Source organism: Phascolarctos cinereus, unplaced genomic scaffold (assembly GCF_003287225.1).
Source record: "Phascolarctos cinereus isolate Bilbo 61053 unplaced genomic scaffold, phaCin_HiC Scaffold_2;HRSCAF=192, whole genome shotgun sequence".
NCBI classification, from domain to species: Eukaryota; Metazoa; Chordata; class Mammalia; order Diprotodontia; family Phascolarctidae; genus Phascolarctos; species Phascolarctos cinereus.
In genome coordinates, this window is record NW_027555625.1 from 6492787 (window position 1) to 6520109 (window position 27323).

The window sequence follows — 27323 nt, forward strand, 5'->3', positions numbered from 1 at the left end:
GGGTCGCAGCTTGTGCAGCTAAGTGCACAACGCAGACCCTGGGCCACTGGGCTGGTAAGGAGTGGAGGAGAGGGCTGTCTAACTGCAAAGTGTCTCTGCTCTGCTGAAATCCCAGATCTTTGGGAAGCACTAACAAGTTTGTAAGAACAGAGGCTGGTTATCTCTGTCATTCCTATCAGTATGACCAATAAGCGATAAGACTAGCTGATGTTTACATAGCTAGCATTTTTATATATAAGGTTTACAAAGCACTTTACAAATATCAACTGATCCTCACAGCAATTCTGGCAGGTAGGTGCTATTATCCTTATTTTACAGATGAGGAAACTGAGGCAGACAGTGACTCACACAGGGTCACACAGGTTTTAAGTGTCAGAGACTGGATTTGAACTTACTTCCTAAATCCAAATTTATATATTCATTAAAAAGTGCTGCCCTAGAAATCCTATGAGATTAGTAATGCTTCTGTTGTTTCTTTTATAAAATTGTATTTATCTCTTTTGTTTTCATATCAAACACATTCCCCACTGTACATCTTCTCCCACCCTTCCCAAAGAACAATCCTTTATAACAAAGGATAAAAAGGTAGAACTATTCAGCCAAATGAACAGCATATTGAAATGGTCTGATGTATTTAGGGTCCTGTATCCATAGTCCCCCATCTCTGCAGAGAGAGAAGGAGAATGGCCTCGTTGGATAGAGTCTCGTCTCTGGAGGTTATTCATCTTGGTTATTAGGATGCTGAAGAATTCCATTTAATCTTTTTGGTCCTTTCTTCCATTCACATTTCCATAGTCATTGTTAGTAACATATGAGTTGTTATGCATATTGTGAGAACCACAGTGTGGCTCATGAGAAGCTGAAATTGCCCACATGATTTATAAACCCATATTCTCATTGGCCATCATAGTCCATTGGGCGCTGTGAGTGATGTTCTGAAGATAAACGCACACTTGGGCTCCATGATGGCCACATAGCTCTGGAAGCCCTACCCTCGATGTGCCTGAGCTGGCTATAAACACTCTGGAGCTCACACTCTGGCAGAGTCTATTCAGGGTTTAGACTCACCCCCTTGTGACTTCGTCCTTGTTCAGTGAATAGGGTTGGTCCTGCTCATTCATCTTGGAAAATGGTGGCACAGAGATGATTTGGGGGCAGGAGCAGGGCCAGGAACGGTGATGAGAAGTTTCAAAGTGGCTAATTCCTAAGAATTAGAGCTGTCCCAAGGTGGAATGGATTATCTCAAGAAGTGGAAGGCTCTCCCACACTGGTGGTCTTCAGTTCAATTCAATCAACATTTATTAAGCACCTACTATGTGCTAGGCCGTGGCAATACAAAGATAAAAATGAAACAGTCCTTGCTCTCAAAGGGCTTATAGCCAATGAGGAAGAGAGGGAGAAACCATCAGGGACAATGGGTACATATGAAAGAAAATACAAAGTATAGAGAAAGTAACTTTTAGAAGTAGAACTGGAAGGGTCCAGAAGGATCAGGACAAGCTTTCTTTAGAACAGTGGTCCTTCACTTGATGCCCATGCATTTTTTAAAGAATTATCTTGATAATACATTTAATAGCAATGGGTTCCTTTGTAACCCTTATTCTGTTTTGTGCCTGTAAAAATATTCTGAGGAGTTCATTGGCATCATCCAACTTTTAAAGAGATCCATGACAAAGAAGGTCAAGAACATCCGCCCTAGGAGGTAGTACTTAAGCTGAGATTAGAAGAAAGAGCTAGATTCTCTGGGGCAGCCAGGTTGTACAGTGGATAGAGAGCCGGGCCTGGACTCAGGAAGACCTGAGTTCAAATCCAGCCTCAAACACTTGCCAGCTGTGTGACACTGGGCAAGTCACTTAACCCTGTTAGCCTCAGTTTCTTCCTCTGTAAAAGGAGCAGGAGAAGGAAGTGGCAAACCACTTCATCATCTTTACCAAGAAAACCCCAAATGGGAGCACAGAGAGTTGGACGTGATTGAAATGACTTGACAACAACAATAGAGTCTTTGAGACATAGGCGAGGGTGACAGGGGGTCCATTTTAGGCATGGGGGTAGCCTATGGAGATGGAAGGCCACATATGGATATGGGGAATGGCAAGCAGAGCGGGTTGACTGGAATGTCACATGCTTCAAGTAGATAACTCCGGTGTTTCCACGAACACTGAAGTCGCTGGATGATTCTGAGCAGAGGGAGGTTGTGGCCACAGTTCTGCACTAGGAAGGTGGCTAGCAGTGTGTGGAGAGATTGGAGAAGACAGCCTGGGGACCATGGGAGGCTGGGGCACTGGTGTGGAGAAGCCAGATGCTAATGAAGGCCCTTGGGAGTTGGGAGTGGTGGGAGGCAGGGAGAGATATCCAAGCTGTGGCCCACTCCAGAGCCCAGAGGCTGGGGTAGAGTGACCCCACTGGCATCATTTGGAAATCAGGAGGAAGAGGAGCTGGTCTGAGGGAGGAGAAGGCTGGAGAGTAAGGGGGCTCTTGGAGACCCTGCCTGTGGCATGAAAGCTGTGGTGGGCCTTACCAAGCTAGAAGGGCTTGGAACAGGCTAGCAAAGGGCCATGGGTCTTGTTGTCCAGTGACCGTCCCTGCTAAGCTAGGAAGTTAGCCACCCAAGAGGGAGTCCCCAGCCCTGAGTGATTCAAGTGATGTACTGAGCTGTGGAGGGGCTGGGGTTATTGTTGACAGAGGCCCCATGCTACTGACATCATGGATCTGAGGTCTAGGCAGAAATCTCCCCTAAATTCCCCAGTTCTCAGCACCACTGAGGAAGTATAAACATGACATATAAGCAGAATCTTTTTTAAATAGCAAAGAGGAAGGGGATTTTCCCCATTACTCCAAGGACCAGTTCCTCCATGGACAGACCCAAAGATTGTTGGGTGACTCATCCCCCAGTTTGAATCCTGGGTTACCAGGGCTCTTCAGACGGGTAACCCATCTGTTTGTTCTCGTAGTGGGCTGCTATCTATTGGTATCGGCTCTCCCTCCCTCTGCCCCGACCATCCTCTCTGTTCTGATCTCTTCTCCCCTAAACCTTCGCCTATGTGTCAAGGTTACCTCAAACACTGTAATGGTGGGAAGGGAGCTGGAAGAAGGAAAAAGTGGACATTGTGGCTTGAGGCCAACTGAGGAAAGACTCTGTGATTGCCTCGAGGTCCCACCTGGCTCTGTGCCAGCATGGTGAGAAGCACACTGGTCTGACTAACCCTTGCCTCTTCCCCTTTCTGAGCCTCAGTGGGGCCATCTAGAAAATGGGTATGATGGTCCTACTTACGCTGCTCCCTCCCTCACAGGGGAGGATCTTAAAGTGCTGACCATGGGCTTGCCCTCCTTGTACAGGCTGCCCTGGTCCCCAGGGAGATGGAACTTAGATTCTCAGCATCACAGTTTGGGAGCAGGCAGGGAATTCACTTACTCAGCTGATTCACCCTCTCCGATTTACAGACCTGCCCTAGGTTACAGAGGATGTCATTCAAAGACCAGGACTGAAAGCCAGGTCCTGGGATGGCCAATCCCTCTTCTTTCCAGCATGTGCTCTTGCCATGACCAATAACCAGGATCTTCTAGAATGTTGACTGTGCCAGGGAGGCATCAGGACATGGAACACAGAATGCCAGACCTGGGAGGGCCCTTAGCTTTCACCTGGTCCCAACTGTTTACTGTACCCACGGGGAAACTGAGTTCCAGGAAATGGAAGGTTTTTGCTCAGGGTCACTGAGTGAACTAGTGGAGGACTCGAACCCAGACCTCCTTGCCCCCAGGCCTTGGTTGTTTCTATGACATCACAGCAACTTGGCATCAACAGAATCTAAACCTCAGGTGGGTTCCTGAGTGTGCTGTGGGAAATATTTTTTGTAGCAGTGGTGAAGGCAGATTGGAGGCAGTTCTGCCTTTTCCTCTTCTGTGGTCAATCAGCCATTTATGGTCAATATTTATTAAACATCCTCTCTGCTCCAGGCCCTGTGCTAGGCACTGAGAACATGAAAGGAAAAATGTGAACCGGTTCCTGCCCTCAGGGAACTCCCATTCTGCCATGGTGAGATCACACACACACACACACACACACACAAACTTAGGCATATCGAGTACAAACAGAGATGTCTACAAAATACAGATGACTCAGATACACGGTGATCTCAGAGAAGGCTCACGTTCTCATCCATCAGGAAATCCCAGCCCTTGTGAGAGCGCGCTGCATGGCTGCAACCTTGAGTAATTTGTTCCTATCACTTGTGCCTCAGTTTCCCATTTGTAAAAAGAGAGATTTGGGTATGCTTTTCTCTGATGCAAGGTCTGCCTCAGCCATGGCATTCTGTTCTAAGAGCCCTCAAAGCTCTAACGTCCCTTTGTTCTAAAGGCCCTCCCACTGCTGACATTCCATGCTTCTGTGGTCCATGAGGAAGGGAGTCTACATCTGGAAGGATAGCAGAGACTCCGGTGGCCACCTGGAAGCCCAGCTGAAACCAAAGGGTCAGGGAGCATAGCCCCAGAGCCTGTCCTCAGAGAGCACGGGTGTTCTCTGGACAGATTGTCTAGATAAATTGTATCAGCTTGTTTGATTGATTTGACTGTAAGACTGGCTTAGTGCTCTGAGCAGAGCATTTCCTGGGAGGCTCCCAGGTCTGCTGTCTTTGCATGCCTGCCTTTCTGATTAGGAGTCCTGGTAGAAATGCTGATCATCCATTAGGAATCCAGGGCTTTGGAGAAATCTAGAATCTTAGCTTACTTTCATGACCCAGATAAGACTTAGAATGAATGCCTGAGACACAAGGCCTAGGGATTCACTAGGAAAAGTGAGAGGTGGGATTTCAGCACCAAGCTCACAGATCTGAGGTGCGACAAACGTTAGACACCATCCTGTCCTGTTCCCTAATTTTACAGAGAGAGAAACTGCACCTTACAGGGGTGTACTGGACTTGGAGTCCGAAAGACTGGCTTCAAATCCTGTATCTGATGCTTGCCTCCTGGCTGGGCAAGTCTCTCTACCTTTCTTAGCCTTAGTTTCTTCATTTGTAAAATGGGGATAATGATAGCATCTACCTCATCAGGCTGTTGGGAGTATCAAGTGAGGTAATGTATGTGAACACTTTCTGATGGGAAAAGCATTGTAGAAACATGGACTTTGTGACAATAACTACACTCATTCTCCAAACAGCCAATAAGTGGCATTTCTGCCCAGTCATCCAAGTTCTGAGGGTGGCAGGATTTTGAGTTGGTAGGGACCTTAGAGTGCATCTCATTCAACCCCCCATTTTACAGAGAAGAAAATTGAGGCTCAGGAAGAGGAAAAGAATCGTCTAGAAGAGTCTCAGTAATCGTGGCAACAATAGCCCGGTTCCATGGTCAGAGCCTCCAAACAGGCCCCGTGAGCAGGATGTCAACTTCAAGCAGGGAGCCGCTGAGAGCGGACCCTTCCTGTGCAGCCCAGGGAGTCTGGGAGGGACTCGTTTTCTCTGCAGCTCAGCTGCCGACAGTCGGTGGCTGCGTGTTAGTTACTGGGGCCCCTTAGTGGACACAGCCCCAAACTGCAGCCCTGAAACCTGAGACGATTGGCCAGGACATGAAGCCTCCAGGTCTGGCCACCCGCCTCGTCCTGGGTGCCCTGGTCTCCTCTGCTTGAGACAGAGTTTTACTCAGATCATTTTAGATACATTGGAAAATAGCAGAGAGAGACAGGATGGGGGAGAAGGAGAGAGACACGCACAGAGGGACAGAATAAAGAAACTGACAGAAAGAGACAGAGATAGATTTCCTGGAGAGAGCTGCACCTGCAGAAGACATAAGAAAGGGACAGAATGGGGGCCAGAAGAGCTAGACACGGGGGGAGGGGATAACAGAGGAACGAAGGTGGGGAAAGAGATACCTGGAGAGATAGAGCCACCAACAGAGGAGACAGACACAGACCTGCAAGAAAGAGGGTGAGGATGGGGGTGTGGAACATCCCACAGGAACAAACACTAGAAGAGTTTGTTTTATCAATGAATAAGAGCCAGGACAAGTCTCTATCCCTGATATTGACGTTGATCGTGATGTAATAATAATAGTAAATAGCTGATATTTAAAGCACTTTAAGATTTGCACAGTGTTTACAAATACTATTTAATTTTATCCTTGTAACAACCCTGGGGAAAAAAAGGTACCATTATGATCTCCATTTTACAGATGAGGAAACTGAGGCAGACAGATTAGTTAAGTGACTTGTCCACAACCACCCAGCTAGCAGGTGTCTGAGACAGCATTTGAACTCAGGTCTTCCTGATCCAGGCCCAGCTGCTCACGAGCCCTGGATTTGGAAGCAGAAGGCCTAGGTCTGAGCCCTGTCCCACCATCTTACTTAGTGGCTGTATGACCCAATCACCTTCCCTCTCTGGTGCACACCAGAGAGAGGTAGACAAGTGCTCTCTTCCCACCATAGGCCAGGGGGCCCTGGCTCACTTTACTGCTCATGGGGACCATAATGGTTCTTAGTCTCCTGATCTCCAAACTGTGGTTGGCAAATGTGGAAGCGCCATGAAAATAGCCACGGACATATCTTTGGCCCTTTGAGATTTACTTTTTTGTCTTTTTTGTCTTTTTAGGCAATTGGGGTTAAGTGACTTTTCCAGGGTCACATTGCTAGTAAGTGTCAGGTGTTTGGTCTGAGACTGGATTTGAACTCGGGTCCTCCTGACTTCAGGGCTGGTGCTCTATTCACTGTGCCACCTGCCCCTCCCTTTGAGACTTACAAAGCGCTTTTCTCAGAAGTCTGTGGTGCAGTGAATAGAGCACCAGCTATTTTATATACATGTGTGTGTCTCTGTGTGTGTGTGTGTCTGTGTGTGTATGTATGTATATGCGTATATATACACACACACATATATACAAATATATATACACACATAGCGTGTAGACATATACTATACATATACATATGTATATACACACATCCTATACATATATAATATACATATATACACACATAGCATGTATACATATACCATACATATGTACACATATCCTATACATATAATATACATGTGTTACACATGTATAATATACATATATACATACATACACACATATACAAATATATACACACATAGCATGTATACATATACTATACATACACATACACATACACATATCCTATACATATAATATACATATATTACACATGTATAATATACATGTATACATACATACACACACATATACACATATATATCGCTAGGTCTGCAACTGGCGTGACCAGGGAATCTCCCCCAGACTCAGTCCTCCAGAGACCAGGGGGATTTCCTTGAATTCCCGTCTCCCTTTGAATTTCCCTGGCTGGCATCTGTCCTGAGAGCAAGGGCCAGAGCTTTAATTATTCAGTTGGAGAATTAGATGTTCAAGGTCATCCCAAACTCGGATGCTGAGCCATAGCCCTGAACAAGGCCCTATCCCCAGGAGACAGCTGAGCTGTAACCAGGGTGAGGAAGTCGGTGCTTGGGCCCAGGTGGCCAACACTTAGTGTGGGTGAGGGGCAGGGAGGTAGGGACAATGTACCTCTTCCCCATAGCGGAGCAGACCCAACCATCGCCACACCTAGCACCTCTCAGGAGGCTGCTGTCTGCACCGTGTGATGTGTGCTCATTCCCTCTCTCCTTGGTTGTTATCCATATGGTCCCCTCTCTGGGTCCCCCTTCTCCCCTCCCCTCAACACACATGCACACAACCTCTAGTGCTAGACTGTCCAGGGGATAAGTAGCCATCCCCTCTCTTGGCATGGCTGTACTCACCCGCATGTGCTTTCTCTGCCGTTATCCATTCTCCTCCTGACCCTGCTCCTGAGTTTCTGGACTTCAAACTGTGCCTCCTCGCCAAATGCCTTCACCCCCATCCCATCCCACCCACCCCTTCCCAGGTCTCTTTTGTCTATTGTCTTCCCTATTCGAACACAATCAATCAGCATTTATTATATGCCTGCGTGTGCCAGGCACTGTTCTAATAGAAGTTCTCTTCGGGAACCATCTCTGTTTCCTTGTATTTGTATGCCTAGTGGTTAGCACAGGGCCTGGCACATAGTAACACTTAATAAATGGTTCCTTGTTTTCTTCCTTCCTTCCTTCCTCCTTCCCTTCCTTCCTTCTTCCTTTCTTTTCTTCTTTCCTTCCTCTTTCCCTCCCTCCCTCTCTCCTCCCTTCCCTCCTTCCTTCCTCCCCACTTCTCTTCCTCCCTTTAGAATGTAAGCATCTTGAGGTCAGGAGCCCTTTCTGCTTTTTTCTTATGTCCCTCTCTCCCCCGACCCCAGCACCTGGCCTACAATGAGCATTGAATAAACATTCGCCATTCAGCTGGTGACCGCACCAGACTCCACCTTCCTTACTCATCAGTCTGCCCTCTGGGCTCCTGTCCACCCCCCAACTGAAAAGTACAAGAGCTGAGTGTGAATTCTGCCTCTGAGATCTCCTACCTCTGTGACCTTGAACAAGTCACTTAACCTCTTAAGGCCCCCATTTTCTCAGCTACAGCTGAGAATGAGGAGGTTGGATCGGATGACCTCGAAGGTTCATTCCACTCTGAAGACATGACCTGATGTTTTGGCCCTAGCCTTCCTCAAGCCTTTTCCCCTTCTCTGGGCCTCGGGCATTCTATGGGCATCTTAGGTCTCAGAGCTGGAAAAGCCCTCTGAGGTCATTGAGGCCCAATTCCTCCTGTTACACAAGAAGAAACTGAGACCTCAGTCCCCAGAGATGACAAAGCAGGGCTGTGCGTGGCTGAGTTGGGGGCCGTCCGGCCTCTTACATCATCCAGGGAGGCCTGATGGGGCCCAGCGCTCAACCTGGCACCACACACAGTGGGCCCCTAATCAGTGGTGTGCTGTAGCCTGTCCCTCATTTTCATGAAGGGGCTTTGTGAATCGCTTCATAAACCATCTTCTGTCTTAGCCTCACCTGATGGGGCCTGGACATCATTGTTTCATTTTCCTCGATTCTGATAGAAAAGTTGTTGAGGCGTTACACCTAGAAAACACAGTTTTGGTCCCTATGATTTTACGTAAGGGTATATAAACACTGCCCCACCCCCTATGCCCCAGTGAACACGGTCTATAGAAGATAATTTGGCGTTGGGTTTGTGCAAAATGGACTCTGGTCACTTTCTGTGGTGCTGTTTTCCCTGGACTTGGATTGAGAGGACTGCATGTGGGCATAACGACCTGGGCTCCAGGGAGGGGAGCAGCTGGGCCATAGTCCCTATGGTCCCATGTAGCTCTGGGCCCCATGAAGCCCCTGTGGAAAGGAGCCTATGCGATCATTGGCCCTTTGGAAATGGTGCAAGTTTTCTTCCTGCCCCCAAACCTTTCCATCAGAACCATGGGCATGCCCCAAGTTAAGAAGGCTTAGAATCTGGCTGAAACTCTGTGGTCCAGGGTCCCACCTGGCAGCAGTGAGGCCTGTCTGCCCAGCCGGCACAGCTGAATCCCTCTCTAGGTGAAGTCACGTTGAATGAACAAACGTCTCCCCCCCATCTGGGAGTTTTAATCTCTGTCACAGGAATCCAATGTGGAGCACAGCTGGGATGTCCAAACAAGCAGACAATGTCTGCTTGTGTGGTGGGGGGTGGGAAAGGGGTGTGGCCCAGCTCTTATCATTGAACAATGCAGGGTTCTTTGGAGACTGACTCGAGGGCTTGAGGGACCCTGGACATCTTGTCATGGACAAGGAGCGACCTCTGCTTGTCCCAGGGGCTGACTGTGATTTATGACAGTGGAGATTAGGGGTCTTCTCCTCCCAGGAGCCCTGCAGGGCTTAGCGCTGGTGAGTAATGGGGAGCACGGTGAAGTCAGTCAACCTCCCCTTGGGGTACGCCCGGGAAGGGCCGCCCATCAGCCTGTGATGCCAGATGGAGAAGGGTCTTCGAACAGCGTCTGAGCACAGCCAAGGGGAAACACATGGCAGTGATGAGATACATAGTATAGATATAGATATAGAAGTATACATATATGTGCACACACACATGTATGTCTGTATGTGTACATATGTATGTGCACACATATACAAATATACGCATCTCAATATCAAAATGGTTGTATGTGTGTCTGTGTGTGCATATGTACGTATATGCATATATAGACACACATATTTATGGTGTGTACATACATATACATGCATACATATATCCAGATATGTGTATGTGTGTGTATATCTTTTAAGGTATGTAAAGCAGTGTATGCATTATCTCAGGTGATTCTCACAACAACCCTGGGGTGGGTGCTATTATTACCCCCATTTTATAGATAAGGAAACTGAGGCAGTCAGAATCTAGATGACTTGTCCAGGGTCACACAGTCAGTAGGTGTCTGAGGCCGGCTTTGATCTCAGTTGTTCCTGACTCCACATCCAGCCCTTTCCCAGTGTACTCACTGCCCTAGCCACAGCTTGCCTTGTTGAGGCCTCCTCCCTCCTCTCTGGTGTCTGCTATGGGGTTCTTGCATTCTATGATTGAATTACTCATTCTGCTGCTGCCCAGGAAGCTCCCCTCTCCACCCCCACCCCTCTCTCAAGAGTCTGCCCAAAAGAAGTGAGAGCTCTGAAGCTGGGAGCTCAGTTCCCTTCTACCTGGAACCATTTTTCTCCTTTCTCAAAACAATGGAGCTGGATTTTGAGGTCCCTCCGAGCTCTGCCGTTCTGTGTTCTGTGTTCTAAACTCTCCCTCCCCCGATTCTGCCATTCGATGCCTCAGTGATCCTCTAGGCAGCTATGGACCCAGACAATGGAGATGCCAAGTAGAGGCGGGTTCGGCTCCCTCTGTCCGCATATAATCTACATATCCTCAAGCCTTATGGGACGGTATTTGCTAGAGAGCAGAATGCAGCCAGAGCCCAGGAGATCTTAGAGAATTTTCAAGATTTCTTCTTCCCAACATTCCTGCTTTCTTTGGGGTTAGCGCTCCCTCCTCCAACAGGGGCTGAAGCCTCATCAGACCCTCATAGCTGATCCTAGAAGCAACCCTGGGCTTGGGGTGTGAAAGACTTGGATTCAAATCCTGCCTTAGACACTAATTGTGTGACTGTGTGAATCACTCCATTTCTCCCAGACTACTTGTTCATCTGTGAAATGGGGAGAACAATAGAGTTAACAGGTTGTGATGAAACTCACATGAGATAATGCATGGGAAGTGCTTTATTAGTAATGATGATTCATATCATCATCATCATATTTACATAAGACGCCGTGGCCTTAAATTTATCATGGATTCAAATGCAGTCTTGAGACAGAGTGGTATAACGGTTAGAGCAGATCCAGTACCCATCCCCTGACCCTCAGTGACTGTGATCATTGCTGAGACTCTTACCCTCTCAGCCTCCAGTTCCTCCTCTGAAGATGGGATGGTGACGCTTGGGCCACCAACCTCACCAGGCGTTTGTGAAGAGAAAAATGTTGTAACTCTTAAGTCACTGTGGGAATATGAGCTAGGACTCCAAGGTCATGGATTTGGAGCAGAAAGCCACCTGCCTTAGAGGACATTTCATTTTACAGATGAAGCAGTTGAGGCCCAGAGAAGATGGGGGTTTGTCCAAAGTCTTTGTTGTTCAGTCATTTTAATCATGTCTGATTCTCCGTGACCCCATTTGGGGTTTTCTCGGCAAAGATACTGGACTGGTTTGCCATTTCCTTCTCCAGCTCATTTTACAGATGAGGAAACTGAGGCCAACAGGGTGAAGTGACTTGCCCAGGGTGACACATCTAGGAAGTGTCTGAGGCTGGATTTGAACTCAGGTCTTTCTGCTTCCACCCACTTCGGGCTCTACCCACTGTACCACCTAGCTGCTCCTGTCCAAGGCCATAGATATTATGTGGCAGAAGCAGGATTCAGGGGTCTTCAGGCCCCTAAACAAGCTACCCAGCCTTACAACCACAATCATGCTTGTTGGCTGGCCCACTTAGTCATGAATCCCTTGGCCACGGCATCCATATCATGAGAGAAAGGCATAAGGAATCTTGTGGGTCCCCATGGGGCTTTAGTGGCTGCACGATTTTGTCAGAGTGGAAGCTATAGATGAGGAGGCCTAAATCCCGTGACATAAGTCAACTGTGTACATACTGGCTTTGTGCTTTAGTTTGATTTTTAATAAGCATATTTTATCCAGAGATAAATTCCAGGGCCAAGGCTTTAATCCAATTCCTCAATGATTCCATTGCTGCTTTAGGCTCTGAGAATACAGATCGACTTCCTGTCTTATTTATTTTCCAAATCAAGCACAAATCCAAACACCAGTCACCCCAAACAGCTCTCCATCTCCTTTCAAAGACAGAAATCTTCCCAGAAATCTATGAGAGAATATTTAGAAAGACCTTAGCACAGAATCTCACACGTGCTAAGTATTTAATGTGTTTATTTCCGGCTTCCCACCCCCCTCCATTTCCACAGACAATTCTTTCACACAGACTTTCATTTTCCTAAGACCACAACCCTATTTCCATTTCTTTGATGACTGAGCCATGGGACAGGTACATAAGTGTTTAGCAGGGACCCTTTATACCAGAATGTCTGGGTGAAGGGTATGGAGTCCCAGGAGGAGTTGGAGGAGTTAGTATCAATGATTATAATAGTGCTGGTGATGATGAAGGTAGTGCTGGTGATAGTGACTAGTACACACAAGCACACACTATAAGGTTTGCAAAGTGCCTTACCACACCAGGAGGCAGGTAAGTCTAGTGCCAAGAGCTCTCAACTTGGAGGCAGAAGACCCAGATTTAAAAGCTGATTCTTCCACTTAATTCCTGTGTGATTGTAGAAAAGGCATGCCCCTCTGGACCTCATTTTCCATGCTGGTAAATTGAGGGGATCAGGCTAGGTTACACCTAAGATCCTCTCCAGCCCAAGGCTATGACCTCCTTCTCTAACAATTCCAGCCTGTATCAGAGTGGTTGAGTCAGAGACTTTACTAACTCCTCTTAGAGAACGTCCATATCTGGCTGCCTGCTTCAGTGAGTGGAGGGGCTGGGGTGTGGTGAGGGCACCTCCTAGTCCCACTTTGGAAAGGTATTCCAACTCTCCATAATACTTGTCTTTCCCCATATGCTTTACATCCACAATCTCATTTGACTCACAACAACCAAGTAAGGTCAGTAATGACATTAACTGACATTTCTAATGGAGCCATGGGTACCATGTGTACCATGTGCCAAGCTCTACCTGCAGGACCTTGCTTGAGCCTGCTAATAGCCCCAGGAGGTGGGTACCATGGCTATGACTATGTCCATTCCACAGAAGAGGAAGCTGAGGCCCAAAGAAGTTACTATAACTTGACTATAGTCACACAAGTCTATTTGGTGGGATAAGAATGCTCCAAGGCCATCACTCCATACACTGAGGTACACTGCCTCTGAATGTGTGACTCCAGGCAAGTCAGAGGGTCAGTCAACCAACAAGAATTTGTTAACCACCTTCTATGGAACAGGCACTGGAGTCAAATACAAAAAGAAAAGTAATTACAAGATGACATTTTAATAGTGGAGACAAGAACACTCTGGATTTAAGTGTACACAGGACAAATACAGAGAGAATACATAGAAACACAAAGAGGTTAAATATAAGGTTGTTTGGGAGGGAGGGTGCTAACTGTTGAGAGATCAGGAAAGGGAGAAAGGAGGGCTTAAGTGAAGTCTGTGGTTGTACGAGGTGAATGTGAGGAGGGAGGGCATTCCAGGCACGCTGATAGGGAGAGAGTCAGGACCTTGGACAGAGCCTCGACTGGTACTCTCACTTGATGGTTGAGGAAACTGAGAGGGGGGATGAGAGAAGAGCCCAAGGTTGAGCTTTGGACCTCAGTGTCTTCATACAGAATGAAAATTATAGTACTTTCATTGCCCACCATGCAGGGAGATCATTTGTAAAGTTTAAAAGATTATAATTCTCATTACCTAATATTAAACCATTCATGCAACAATTAGAATGTAAGCTTCCTCTGGCACAGAAAAAGTCTTAAAAGAAACTATGTGGTGCAGTGGTCAGAGCACTGGGCCTGCAGAAAGGGAAAACTAAAGTTCAAATTTGGCCTCAGAAACATACTAGCTATGTGACCCTGGGCAAGTCACTTTAGCTTTGCCTGCCTCAGTTTCCTCAATTGTAAAAGGAGAATAATAACAGCACCTACCTCATAAGACTGTGAAGCTCATAGGAGATACTATTTGTAAAGCACTAAGAATGGTGCCTGGCACAGAGCAGACACTATCTAAATACTTATTCCCTTCCCCACCTCATCTTGTAAGTCTTCCAGAAAGCCTCACCCAGAATTCTGAGGTCCTTCATCTAACTCTCTTGATATTCTGTAGGTACCAATACAAAATGTGGAATGTGTACCTATTGACCAGCTAGTTAGCAGGTAAGGAGCACATAAGGTTTGGAGTAAGGGAGACCTATGTTCAAATTCTGTCTCAAACTCAGTTTCCTTGACTCTAAAGTGAGAAGAATAATAGCATATACCTCACAAATTGTTGTAAGGACCAAATAAGATAATATTTATAAACCTCTTAGCACAGAACTCAGCAAAAAAAATGGTACTAATAGGTCTTAAATAACATAATTAATAGAATAATAAATATAAATAAATAATAAATATTAAAATGCTTGTTCACTACCTTCCTAACTAATAAAGGCTGCTGATTGATTTTAAAAATAATAATAACAATAATGATAACTGGATATTATGCTATGGGAGGCACATCCCTTTTAGAAGTGGCTCTTTCCTTTCAGAAGTGTTCAGTCTCCTAGGGAAACATAAAGCATCAAATCAGATGCCTTTGACAGGCTGCAGCTTCCTCAGCAATATGTCCATTCATTGGACAGGGATCTCCCATTTAAAATACCAAGAGCCAAATGCAAGTTTATGGCTGGTCTTAGCCCTCCCAGCCTCTTTCCACCCCTATGCCACCATCTCTGCAGAAGCAGAAGGGGGCAGCAAAGGACTGGGGGTCACTCATTCATTCCATTTCTTTCCTTCATGAGTTTCCAAAGCCAAAGAATTTCTCATTGAGTGGCCAGCAGGCTGGTGATGCTAATGCTGAGCCTCTTTGTAATTAACTCAGCTGCTGATCATGAGCAGACTCAGCCTCTCGCTGGAACAATACTCCTAGTCTTTCAGGCTTGTAGGATGTTCTGAGCTTACACATCCCTGACACAGTCTTCAAGATCCCAGGGTCAGGTCCACACTAGGTGTCATCAGGATTCAGTGGAGGGATGTTAATATAAAATGTGATTCAATGCACAGGACTTATGAGTAATAATAATAATAATAATAATAATAATAAGGCTTTGAGGCTTGTAAAGTACTCTGCAATTCATGATCTTGTTCAATCACAAATAAGTTGATGGGGATGCTAATGGAAGGTCAGAAGATGGAGGAAGGAATTCCATGGGGGAAAGGGGGATGGTCAGAAAAAGCCATCCTGAAAGGAGTGCCACTTGTCATGGCTTTGAGGATGGGCAGGATATCAACATGTAGAGATGAAGTGTAAAGAGTGGCAGACATAGGGATCAGCATAGGCAAAGGGATTGCAGTAGAACCATATGGGATGTGTATGGGGGAAGCCAAGTAGTCCTGTTTGTCTGGAGCTTTGAGTGCTTGGTGGTGAGAAGCAGAGGTTAAGAGTAGCTAGGTGGCTCGATGGATTAAGTGCCAGACCTAGATTCAGGAAGACCTGAGTTCAACAAATCCACTCTGAGATGCTTACTAGCTGCATGACCCTAGGCAAGGCACTTAACCTTCTCTGCTTCAGTTTCTTCATCTATAAAATGGGCTAGAGAAGGAAATGGCAAACCAGTCCAGTATCTTTGCCAAGAAAACCCCCAAAAGGTCATGAAGAGTCAGACACAACTGAACGACAAAATGCATTCCTGGATAAAGTGCTTTACAAACCCTAAAGAGCAGCTATATGTACATTCTAGATATTGAATAATGACTTTTAGATGGTGGCAGCCCAGGGAATCAAGTGCTGGACTTGGAATCAGGAAGACCTGACATCAAAGCCTTCCTCGACACTTGGGTGATTGTGGCCCAGTTCCTTATCTGCTCACATGATCGTCCTGTGTTCAGTGGCATATGAGAACACTGTAGGCCTGACCTCATAGAGTCCTGATGAAGCTCAAGGGAGAGAGAGAGACCATATCTATTTGCTCTCCACAAAGCCCTGTAGAAAGGTCAGGGTTTTCCAATGAGTATGTAGCAGGTGGGGCTGCTATGAAATTATAGAATGAGCAGTCTATGATGGGTGGCTGAGGCCTCAGCTCAGTGTGTCTTTTAGGGCTTCACATATGTCCTTGAAAGGCCCAAGCTCCTCCCATAAAACACCATTGCCTCCAAATGCAGAGGATTCTCTGGGGATAGAAATAGCTAATTCTGTTCCCAATATTTATTCTGAAAACTTTAACAAATAAGATTTTCAGGTTGAAAAGAACAGAATTGGAAAATCACTGAATGTGAGAGCTAGAAGAACCCCGAAGACCTGGGAAGTCTGAACTGAGAGGGTCTTTAGAACATCCAATCTAGAATTCTGGAGTTTGGAAGGGCCTTAGAACATCCACTCTGGAATGCTGGAGTTTGGAGGGGCCTTAGAACATAAGACATAGACTGAGGTATATGAGAGCTGAGGGCGTCTTCGGGATATAGAATGTCATAGCTGAGAGTGACCAAGGACAGGACAGAAAGTAGCTTAAACCGTCTCCTTGCCAAATGCCTTGAGTCCTGCCAAAGCTATTCTGGGATGAATTTCCTTAAAGGAACATGTGGTGGGTGGAGAAAGGAATGAAAATGGAAAGGCAGAAAGGGCTTTTCCCTACTTCTTTTTTAGAAGTCCCAAATGTCTCTTCAGGCCGTTTCAGGTCCATAGCTGGCCCCTTTCTGTAGTAGCTAAACGAACAGTCCGGAGCCTGATTTGGTAAGCCAACAAGTTGTAGCCTCTCACAGCACGGCACGACATGACATGACAATGATGATGGTGGTGGTGGTATTTCTGTAGCATCTTCCATTATGTTTTACTCTATGCATCAACTATTTATTAAGTGCCTACTGTATGCAGAGTCCTGTTCTAGGCACAAGGAGAGATAGCACCCACCCCCTGCCCTCACAAGGGGCGTCACATTTACCCTGAAAGCCACATCCTTAGTGGGTTTAAATGACGTTTCACCAGATGTCTTGAGCCTTTGAATCATTTTTTTTTCCTTTGCCTTTATAACCATTTGCTTTTTTTTTTTTATTGCATCCCCCAGGTTTCCTGGAATGGGCAATCTTCTTAAGGTCCTAACCAGGGAAATTGAAAACTACCCACATTTTTTCCTGGATTTTGAAAGTAAGTTCAACAACTGACTAGACCCTTGTCCTTTCCCCTGCTTGTCCTTGCAAATGGCAAGAAGGTTTCAGCCTCATGGTCTCAGCCATGCTGCCAGCCCAACCTGGCTCCCTTAGGCCTGAGTCTTCCAGGAGAATGATGGTGATTCTTCCTCATCTGCTTTCAAACAGCTGTGGTCAGGCTGTCCATGGTGCTAGAAGTGACCTAATCTTCAGAGAGAAGAAACTGAAACTGGACTAAGACATTGAAAATACTGAAGAATGCATATATTTTAAATTACCTTGAAAATGCAAGGGAATGAAATGAGTAAGGACAAGGGAAATAGTTGAATTGGAGAGAAAAAATTGTCATGTGAGTGGTCTGCAAACACATTCAAGAAGTACAGCAAGAATCCAACATTAGCCCATTGACCCATTTAGAACATCAGATATAGGCTTTAGAACTTTGATCCTAGAACATCAGAGCTGGGAGGGACCTTAGAACATAAGACGTAGACTGTTAGAGATGAGAGGGACCTCCAACCTTCCGTCATGGCCATGGATCCTCTGCGTGTTCAGTGGAAGCCAGCCATCAGCCAGGGAAAATTGCCTTGATTAACAAAATTTAAATTTCAAGATTGGGAAGAAAGAAAGAAATAGATTCATATTTTGATGTTGGTCTGACTTCTCTTTTATTCCAAGATGCTAATTGTGTATTATCTCATATGAGGTAATATATTTAAAGTGCTTTTCAAATATTAAAACACTATATATTTATATATTATGTATATATAAACATTTATATACATATATACATAACATATATATATATATATATATATATATATATATATATATATATATATATATAGATGTTGTTGCTGTTGTTAATAATACTATTATTTTTTCTAGGGGATGCTCCCATTTCAGTTGTCTGGATAAATTTCTTTTCTCAAAAAAATTTTTTTTTCTCATCTATGTAAGATGGTGGATTATTGGTTTATGCAACATCCAATGGGCCAATATTTGATTTTTGCTTTATTTCTTTATTTATTTGAAGATCACTTATATAATATTTTTTTTCTCTCCAATTAAGCTAGCTTTCCCTGTCCTTGTTCATTTTATTCCCTTTCATTTTCAGAATAATGTTTTATATATATATATATATAATTAAGTACTTTTTTTTTAGTTTTAGGAACTATCACATGTCTCTTCCTGTCATTACTGGTTCCTTTGCTAATTTCTAACTAACCATGGTCTCTAGCCATATTTTGTTTCATTCTGAAATAAAAATAGCCTCATATTTATTTTTTTAAACATGGATATTAAAATGTTCCAAAAAGCATAGCAAAATGATGTCCTACAGCGAGTTCTCTTCCCCTCTACCATGACATTGCATAGCTCTGGCTGATACATAATAGTCCTCAGGGCTTGCCCAAGTAGCCCTTTTTGATGGAGTGTCTTAGATAGATATGCCAAACAGAAGCCCACATTTATATATATAACAGTGTCTGGAACATGTGCAGAGCACTTGGGATGGTGTCTCTCCATGTGGAAATCCTAGGAAGCCTGCTTCTGGGAAAAAACACAATGACATGTAAGGGAAGTGGTTTGGAGAGACAAACTGTTTAGGCTTGGATATTCTGTAGCTATTTCTGGTCAGCTAACCACATATTGGTTGGATGCAAGGGCACCCAAAGAGACCAGCTAGCTTTAGCTATGGTTGTCTCTGACTCATTGATTCTGAGGGATTTTGATGACTGCTCATTCATGGTGACTGGTCAAGGGAGTGGAGTCGCTGACCTTGGGAGTGTCAAAAAGTCAGAAGAACTAGCCACAGGAATCTGGGAGTCTGAGACTGTCCCAGGGGTTGCAGCCAGCACAGTATTGATGCCCCAAGGATCAAGGAGTGATCGTACGGACCCATACCAGGTACAGCTGAAATGAGGGCTCATCCAGCAGAGATACTAGCTTTGGAAGTGAACTTGGTGAGACCAGGGCTATGTAGAAACTGAACTAAGTATTAAGCCTACTTCCCTAGAGACTGAGTTGATAAATGATGGAGTATAGTATACCTCGGATGTAGTGAGGGAAAATGTTTTATGTTCTTGGTATATTTTTTAAGTAAATGGATCTGGGATGCTAGTTACTGGCCTCTGAACAAATAAAGTGGACATGCTAGTGAGAGCTTGATCCAATGAGTTAACATAGGGAAAGCCCTTTGTAAATTGTAAAGTGCTATGTAAATGCTATTTGGCTAGCTAGCTTAAGAGTGGTGGTGATGGTGGTAGTGGTGATGGTGGTAGTAGTAGTTATCGGTCATCATGATTTTACTGGACCTGTGATCAGGAGCTTCCCTTGTGAAGAACTTCCTTGCACCAATACAGGCCAGCGCCTTTTCTGCCCCATGCAGTCCCAGAGAGACTTGCCTGAGGTCTAACAGCCAGGACATGTCTGAGGCAGAACTTGAATCCAGGTTGTCCTACCTCTGAAGCCAGCCTCTTGTCCATTGAACTATTTCTGTCTGCACAAAATATATGCAAAGCTAAACAAAATATTTCAGGGGGCAAGGGCACTAACAGCTTTTGGACTATAAAGTCATTGTTTCATTGATGGGGTTATTTTTTTTTCTAGCTCACCAGGTGAGCAGCCATCTACAAATGGCTAGAGCAGTTTTAGATTTATAAATCTCATCCCTGACAACCACCCTGTAAGGCCATAGTGTGAGTAGAATTATTCCCATTGAAAACAGAAGGAAATGAAGATGAAAGGGAGAAATGACTCACCCAAGGTCACACAACTAACAGACATAAGCCTTGGGCTCAGACCTTTTGACTCTAAACATAGAGTTCTTTCCTTCACATTAGGCTCAATCCTGTTTTTATTAAAAAGAATAAAAACAAAATCCATATGAATATAACTATAACATGCTTAATGCAGATGTGTCTGAACTTTATTACCTGTAAGTCTGATTTTTGAATGCAAGAGGATTTGGCTTCAAAACTTCAGATCTATTCCCCTCAATTTAAAAAGGAGGAAAACTAGCCTCAGATTGGGAAAGGGACTTGCTCAAGGTCATGCAGGAATCTGGAAGATCTGGATTCAAAAGTCCCACCTTAGATGATTAAGTGGCTAGGTGACATTGGATAGATCACTTTTCTGGGCCTCGGTGAGCTCCACCTCTTAGAGACAATGGTGGTACGGTGGGAAAAGCTCTAGCTCTGGAGAGAGAAAACCTGGGTTCAAAGCCCATCTCTGATGCTCACTACCTGTGTGACTGAGGACAAGTCTCTGAGTCCCAGTTTCCTCCTCTGTAAATTGAGGCTGCTCCAGTAGTTGCCTCTGAGGCTCTATGACCAATGAGCTGTGATCCTCTGACTCCCAACTGGCATCATGCCAAGCTGACTAGTTTCACTTCAGCTCTGGTGCCCCTCTGGTTTGTCACCAAGGCCAGAACTGTCAGGTTGAATCAGTGCTACAAGACTCGTTTGAGCCAGTACTTTAGCAAGGGTGGGGGAAGTCTGGGAGCTGAGGAAAAGCCCCAACTTCAGCTTTCTGGCAGTGGAAATTGCCTTTCTCTGAGGGATGATGGCAACCAAGATGAAAGAAAAACTGAAAGAATTCATGAAAGACCCCCCACCCCCACTCCCCACTCACTGGGTGCAGTCGGTGTTTCTGGAAGAACCAAGGGGGAGGTTGGAACACTTAAAACATTATTGGCACCTTGGACTGTTGTTTTTCAAAGAGCAAATAAGTTGTGAGTGTCACACATTCCTTTTGAAGTCAATGATGAAATATAATTGAGCTGAGTTGAAGGAGTCTAATTGAACTGGGGGAAAGTGTTTCAGAGTTAAGTCCTCTGTGTTAGGCCAAGGGTCCCAACTGTCTGGAATGAGCTCCCCTCCCCCTCCTCTTGTCATCAGACCTTGGAGAGGAAGGCTCCACTTTCCACTAATGACCCACAGGTTTGAGCCCACTGCACTGTTTAAATTCTGCCATTTTATTCTGTGTGTCTGTTTCCTTCCTCAGCCCAGCCCTTATCTCAGATATTTTTTGTTAGGAGCTGGATCAGGCTGGGAGAGTCCTAACATCAACACTTCTCTCCACTGTCCCATCATAGGGTGGGTTCTAGAATGCTCTCCAGGGGAGTACAAGCCCAGGCTGGCCACTGAATCCAATTCAATGAGCCTCGTGTGATGGGGCTATACTGAAAAGGGAGGAAAAGAAGCAGCCAGTCCCTGTCCTCGGGGGGGGGGGGGGTGTTATTCTACTAGCATAGACACAGAAAAGTGAATAAAAATACGTACCAAGCCACGTCAGCCGAGGTGGCGGTGGCCCAGCAAGTAAGGGACCATATAAGGCCTCAGTGGGATATGGTACTGGAGCTGTGATTTGAAGGAAGGCAGTGATTCTAAGAGTCAGAGGTGAAGAGGGACAGAATTCCAGGCACAGCAAACAGATGATGGAGAGCAGGGACCATGAGTACACCAATGTGGTAGCACATGGAGTGTGCAGAGAGGAATATTGTGCAGTCACCCTGTAGGGTCTGATTATGGGGGTCTTTACATGCCAGATTCAAGAGCGTCTGTTTGAACCTAGGGCCATAGGGAGCCACAGATGTTTATTCAGCAAGAGATAGATATGCTTCAACCTGAGCTTTGGGAATACCCCATTGGCAGCTGGTTGAAGGCTGGACTGGAGGGAGAGAGCCTGGGGATCAGGGGAGCAACAAACAGATCCTCACAGCAGCCCAGAAACGAGGAAATGAACATCTAAACTAGGGCCATTGGGAGCCAGAGAAAGTGGAGTGGGGAATGGAGGATATCCACTGAGTGTGAGGCACTGGCATTGGTGCTGCTGATACAAAGTCCCACCCCTCAAAGATCTGCTTCTGTCTGTCAGCATACTTGGGGGGCTTGGGGAAGGGGGAGAATGCAAGATAAATTGAGGGAGACAATATTCACCAATCAGGGGATTGGGAAAACTGGAGCAGGTGGCACCTTGAAAGTCAGTCAGCGTGGTGCAGTGGTTAGAACACTGGACTCAGAATCAGGAAGACCTAGGCTGAAATCCTGCTGCAAAACTTGAGTTGGGTGATCCTAGACAAATCACTTGACTTTTGTCTGCCTCAGTTTTTTCATGTATAAAATAAAAGGATGGGACTTGGTCATCTCTAAGATTGCTTCTATCTCTAAAGCTCTGATCCTGTGAAAGAAGGCAGGAACTCTATGAGGTAAAAATGTGGAGGGACTCTATCCAAGGGTAGAAGCTGCTTGTGCAAAAACACAGAGGCGGGGGCAGACATGAGTCTGGGAAATAGCATATCGTGTTGGCCCTCTTGGCTAGAAGGTAGCGCGTGAAGGGAAACAATGTGAGACAAGTCTGAAAAAGATGGCGGAAGCCACATGGTAAAGCACTAACCTGCAGATTAGGTCTCCTTCCCATAAAATAAATGTTTTGTATCAACAGTACCTTATTTTTAGTAGATGTTTAATTAATGATTGGTGAATCGAATTGAATTGAACTGAAGCTACAGTTCTTGAGTAGGAAAGGGACCAGGCCAGAACCAGACTTCAAAAGGGGCAGTGAGCTTGGCTACTGGGTGGGAGATGCATTGGAGGAGAGAGATAATGGAAACAGAAGGTGCTGCTCCCTGTTTCTACCTCGAAAGATGTTATTGGCCTAAATGTAGGGAGGGCTAAGTGTGAGCCTCCTACATCCCAGAAACCAAGCTTCTGGCCCCTCATTACAGAAGGCTGAGAGTCCATGGTGAGGGGTGATGAATGTCCCCTTGGAAATAAACATGTCAGCCAAGTCAAACGTGTGCTTTCAAACTTATCTCTATATTTTGACGCCCCTCCCCCTTTCTCTGAGCTGTTAATGCCTTCCTATAAATCGTTACCACTTTACATCTTCAAATGTTAATATTACATCATAATTTATGTCCCTCGGTTTATCCCAAAGAAGAATAAAAAAAAAAAAAGAAAGGAGACCTCTGTGATTGATAGAGCCAGGAAGGCTTTGCTGTGTGTCCCTTTCTTCATTTGCCCCAACAGTGTTTATGCAGTGGCCCCCAGGGCTCTGAGCAAGTCATACATCCTGGTGCCAAAGCCAGCCTGTCCTCAGAGGGCTGGAGACACCTCAGAATAAATGGTGCCTTGCATACCGCCTGTGATCTTTGGCATTTAAAGAAAAAATCCTCTATCAAATTGTGTGGCTGCTTCAGCTAGTTTCCAGGGATGAATTCTCTGTTCTCATGGTTGGTTTAGAGGCCGAATAAGGCTTCAGCTGGTCTCACATTCTAAGGATGCACGCTGGGAATGATCACCCTCTTGGAGGCCTCTGTTTGTAGTCAGGCATCTGATATCTCTGACAAAAGCATTTCTGGTTAGCCAAGCCTCGTGGTACCTTTCCTCAGCTCTGTTGACAGGGAGAATGCTTATCATTCCACCTGGGATGAAAGGGCTCCGTTTCTCAATGAAAGGGGCCAGCCGGAACATGAAACTGGCCTCTTATCGACATGTTGACAGTCGATATTCACCATCACTTGGGGGCAAAATTCTCCCAAATGAGGTGAAATCCTTTTGATGAAAACCTCCATCGATCTGGCCTGAGTCTCCTTCCCTGACAAATCCCGCATATGTTGGATTCCAAACACTGGGCACTTTGAATCCGGCAAGCAGATGAATGTCAGGAAGGTCAGAGGGCAGTGGGTGTGCTGTAATACACTGGGCTTTCGTGGGTCCAGAACAGGTGTGTAAATCATCCCCCCATGTCAGGGGCTGCATGGGCTGCTTCCTCAGGCTATGGAAAGTATTGGTTTCTGAAATTGCCTGTGTAAATCACAGGGACTTTAAGCACTTCCTTGTTAAAACAGCAGTGTTTCCTGGCTTATGTAACGATCTTTCAGAATGACACTGAAATTACTGGAAATCATTGGAGTTGTGGAAAGCCATCATGAGATGAAATCTGGAGAGAGGCCACTGCCAAAAGAAACACAGGACAACAAATTAGGGAGCAAACACTTGCTTGGTCACCAAAGGAGCTGGGTTCAAATTCTGATGCTGTGTGCCATTGGCCATGTCCGTTAATCTTTCCTAGCTAACATTCTACTGATTCTCTATATTGCTGGTTTATGAGGGCTGGGGACAAATGAATCTGAATAAGCCTGGATACCATACCATGTCGCAAACATGGTGACCTCTATCCACTGCTCTGGGTTCTGGCAAACAGAAAAAGTCAAATCTCTTCTCTAGTTGGTGGCCTTTCAAATATTTGAAGACAGCCATTATGTACCCACCCCCCCCCGTCTCCTCTTTTCCAAGCTAAACATTCTCAGTTCTTTTCATTTGTCATCATATCACATGAGGTCAAGGCCTTAAAAGCCCTGATTGACTTCCCCTGGACTGTTTCCAGTTTTTAAATGTACTGCTGAAACAGTGGCACCCAGAGCTTTACTCTTATTCCAGACAAGGTCTGAGGAAATCGGCTAATAGTGTACCCATCACCTCCCTATTCCTGGAAGCCTTACCTCCAGTAATACAATCCAAACTTGTGTTCGTTTTTTTGATTCCATATTGGCTTTGCTGTCTGCTGAAATCCCCAGATCTTTTTTCAAAACTACTGCTTTTTGACACATGCCTCTCCCATCTTGTAATGTTGATGACGGTTTTTCACATGGGTAGAAGACTTTATGGTGAATTTCACCTTGGACTCACCCCGATACTCTAACCTGTCAAAATCTTTTGGAATCCACACTCTTCATCTAGTGCATCAGCTAGCCTTCCCAGCATTTATTCCTTTCACAAGTCACTAAGAAAAAATGTTTAACAGCCCAGGGTCAAATACAGATGCCTGGGTTACTCCACCAGAGATTTCCTGCCATGTTGATTCTAACCTACTCTGAGTCCCACTAAGTTTTGAAGCCATGTGGTGATATTATTTGAATCCTTATCTTCCCTCCTATCCATAAGAAAAGTATGGGAAATATGATGAAAATGTTGCTAAAATCTAGGTAAGCTATACCCACAACATTCTCCCATGTACTGTATTAGTAGTCCCATCAATAAAGAAAACAAGCTTAGTCTGGCAAGATCAAAACCATCCTTGCAATCACCTCTTCCTCTCAAAACACTGGCCGACCACTCTTCATGATCCAGTCTAGAGTCTCCCAGGAATGAAGTCAAGCACATTGCTCCAAAGTTTGCAGACGTTGTTTTCCTTTTTTTTTTTTTTTTTTGAAAACAAGAACAGCGTTTGCGCCTCTTCAACCTTGTGGCATCCCTTCTATTTTCCATGTTCTTTCAAGTGTCACTGAAGATGGCCATGCAATCAAACCTGCCAATTCTCTTGCCCACTTACAATTAGATCATAAACTCCTGTGGTGTGGGGGCCTGAGTTTGTTTCTGGCATTGAGCACATTCTCTCATGCTCCCACTTGCCACTGAATGCAACTGGGGGAAATCACAAAGCCTTGGTGACTGAGCCCACTATAACTTTATGGCACATCATCTCAACTGGGCCCTCACTATTGCTAGGCAATCCTGAAACCTCCCATAATCTACCCTGCCCCTCCTGCTATCTTCTCAGTTAAGAACCTTGCCTCATATTTCACTGAAAACATCCCAACCATTCACTGAAAGCTCAATCTTCTTCCCCCTCCATGTCTTACATTACTCACATGTCTTTTGCATTCAGAGCCTTCCATGACCTTCCACTCCCCCCAGCTTTCTTATGCCTTACACTCCCCTTCCCCCACACCCTACTGCCCAATGACACAGGCTTGCCACCCGCCATTGCTCACCCAGGACATGCCATCTCCAGACCTCCCCCAGGGCTGGGATTCTCTTCTTCCCTGTCTCTGCCTCCTGGCTTCACTGGTTTTCTTTAAGTTCCAACTAAACTTCTGCCTTCTCCAGGAAGCCATTCCCAGTTCATCTTAATGTTAGTACCTTCCCTCTGGTGATTATCTCCAATCTGTCCTGTCTATAGCCTGTTTATATGCACTTGTTTGCATTTTTTTCTTCCCATAAGACGGACTATGAGCTCTGTGAGAGCAGCCACTGCTCTTGAGCTTAGCACAGTGCCTGACACATAGAAGGCACTTAACAAATGTTTATTGACTATCTTTTGCCTTTCTTTTTACCCGTATCAGATAAAACAGTCCCTGGCACATAGTAGGTCCTTTAAAATACTTGTCATTAACCATGTTTAGTAACTGGAAATTTGGGTCTGTGGTATTGTCCAGGTTGGGGACTTCACAAATGGAAACTCCATCCATTTGTGCAAATTAAAAACTCCTGTAATTGATTGTCTATAACCCTAGAGTCTTCTTTTTATCTTTCTATACCCAGCTACTGGCAGAGTATCTGGAACATGTTAGGCTCTTGGCAAATGTTTGTTGGTTAATCTGAAAGCTGCCTGAGGGGGGTTCAGTGACCTGCCCATGATCACAAAGCTGGTATATATCTGAGGCAGAATGTTAGTCTCAGTAGGAGCCTCCTACATAGTAGACGCACAGTCAATTGACTTGAGTCTACCTCCTATTAAACTATACATTCCTGGGAGGTGACACTTGGTAGTTTCCACATCTGCATCCCCAAGTGCCACACACAGGGCCATACAAGCAGTAGGTATTTAAGTAAAGAAGGTTTGTAGATTTGAAATGAAAAATTCCTATTTCTGGGGCCAATTTCTGGTCCTTGTGGTTTAGTCTGGTCTTTAAAAGGCAAAATACAGAAGCACGAGCAGCCATTGTTCTCACCCTGAGATATTGGCCTAAGGGGAACTGAAAGGACTTTCCCTGGTGAAGTTATGAAGCTGACACCATGTGTATCTGTGTGTCTGTCCTGTTTTCCACGTTGCTTAGATGCTCAGCCCACGGAGGGCGAGAGGGAAATCTGGAACCAGGTCAGTGCCGTCCTCCAGGATTCGGAGAGCATTCTCACAGACCTGCAGGCTTACAAAGGCGCTGGCCAGGAGATCCGTGATGTGAGTAAGCCAAGCCAATGATAATATTGTCCTGACAACGGCGGAG

The 27323-nt window shown here is 45.4% G+C and overlaps 1 protein-coding gene across 3 annotated transcripts in view; it reads left to right on the forward strand.

Annotated features, from left to right (window-relative positions):
* CYRIA (CYFIP related Rac1 interactor A) overlaps nt 1-27323 on the forward strand; it is a 99369-nt gene that overhangs the window by 52613 nt on the left and 19433 nt on the right. For all 3 annotated transcript variants that reach the window (XR_013484412.1, XM_078149223.1, XM_020967432.2), the window contains 2 exons: nt 17230-17309; nt 27156-27277. Coding sequence is in view for 2 of the 3 variants with exons in the window: in XM_078149223.1 (XP_078005349.1) it covers nt 17240-17309; nt 27156-27277 (192 nt within the window). In the remaining variant the exon portion in view is untranslated. The remainder of the gene's footprint in view (nt 1-17229; nt 17310-27155; nt 27278-27323) is intronic.